This window comes from Lupinus angustifolius, chromosome LG16 (genome assembly GCF_001865875.1).
Source record: "Lupinus angustifolius cultivar Tanjil chromosome LG16, LupAngTanjil_v1.0, whole genome shotgun sequence".
Lineage (NCBI taxonomy): Eukaryota > Viridiplantae > Streptophyta > Magnoliopsida > Fabales > Fabaceae > Lupinus > Lupinus angustifolius.
The window spans coordinates 7783006-7784567 of record NC_032024.1 but is presented as its reverse complement, the minus strand read 5'-3'; the positions used below and the strand labels follow the sequence as shown (position 1 = coordinate 7784567).

The window sequence follows — 1562 nt, the reverse complement described above, 5'->3', positions numbered from 1 at the left end:
AAAAAGTATATAATTAAGTTTCAAATTAGTAATAAACATAATGAAATTGATTTATGTTTTAGTGCAGATATATTAATCCATTTATATTAAAAAATGGTTTATAACTAGAAGTTTTACAAGAATTTCTTCTTATAAAATAAAGTACTAGTTTTCTTTAAAGAGTTTTTTTGGGAAAACAAATTAAGCAACTACTTCTCTAAGATAATCTAATTACAAGTTGCCTATTAGTTAAGAGTTAATACAATGAATAATCTATCACTAAAAATATGTAAATAATTAATGACTATTAATGGATAACTAAAAATATGCTAAACGATTGCTTTTTAATTAATCATTTTTCGGAGAGGTCCTCATATTATTCATCTTTCATTTGTGTATGATATTTTGCTCTTTTGTCATGCCACTTGTAGCAAGAGTGTTGAAAGAATTCTACATTGATTCAGTTTTATAGATCTGTTGAAACTATGAAAATGCAGAGAAGAAAAACAGAATGAAGAAAGCTTAACCTTCTTTTTGCCAACTTGATCTCTCAAGAAGTGGAATTTTGTCTCAATGTGCTTGATCCTTCCGTGGCTAACTGGATTTTTTGCTAAGTTTATAGCTGACTTGTTGTCTACTCTCAATTCAATCTTCATGTCTTCACCACACTTTAATTCTGCCATTAGTGATGTTAGCCATAGACCTTGACAAGTAGCATTGCAGGCTGCAATGTATTCAACTTCACATGTTGATAGTGCTACCACTTCTTGCTTCTTGGAGCTCCATGAGATTGGAGCACCATGAACAAAGAATGTGTACCCTGATGTGCACCTCTTATATTCTTTGTCTCCACACCAATTAGAGTCTGAAAAGCCAACCAGTTGTAGCTTATTCTCCACCTCATTGGGAAATAGAATGCCATAGTGGAGTGTCCCCTTTAGATACCTCATGACTCTCTTGGCTGCTGTCATGTGTGTTTGGTTGGAATTGGCCATGTGTTTACTTATAACCCCTGCACCATAGGCTATATCAGACCTGTTATGACACACAAACCCGATACATCCTACCATTTGTCTGAAAAGTGTTGCATCTACTGGCTTCTTGGTTAGTGAGTGATCTGATTTCGTACTTCCTTCAACTGGAGTCAGCACATGATTACAATTTTGCATTTTGAACCTCTCTAGAACTTCTGTGATGTATCTTCTTTGATGCATGATGATTCCTTTGTCTGTCTTGAGAAATTCAATACCCAAAAAGTATGTTAGTTCCCCTAAGTCTGTCATGTCAAATTCAGACTTAAGTTTGCCTTTTAGTTTGAAGATTTCATCCTCACATCTCCATGTTATAACCAGATCATCCACATAGAGGCAGAGCATGATTACTGCATTTGTGGTAGTCACATTCACATAGACTCCATGTTCTACTGTGCACTTGATGAATCCAATTGATAATAGGAAGGAATCAATCCTTTTGTTCCAGGCTCTTGGTGCTTGTTTCAATCCATACAAAGCTCTTCTCAGCCTCAGTTGTCTTCATTCCCTTGTATTTCAAATCCAGGAGGTTGGGTAATGTATACTACTTCT

At 35.0% G+C, this 1562-nt stretch overlaps 1 protein-coding gene across 1 annotated transcript; it reads right to left on the bottom strand.

Moving 5' to 3' along the window:
• On the bottom strand, window positions 396-1355 carry LOC109329279 (uncharacterized mitochondrial protein AtMg00810-like). The gene has a single exon (XM_019562959.1). The coding sequence runs from the start codon at window positions 1353-1355 to the stop codon at window positions 396-398; it is 960 nt and encodes a 319-aa protein (XP_019418504.1).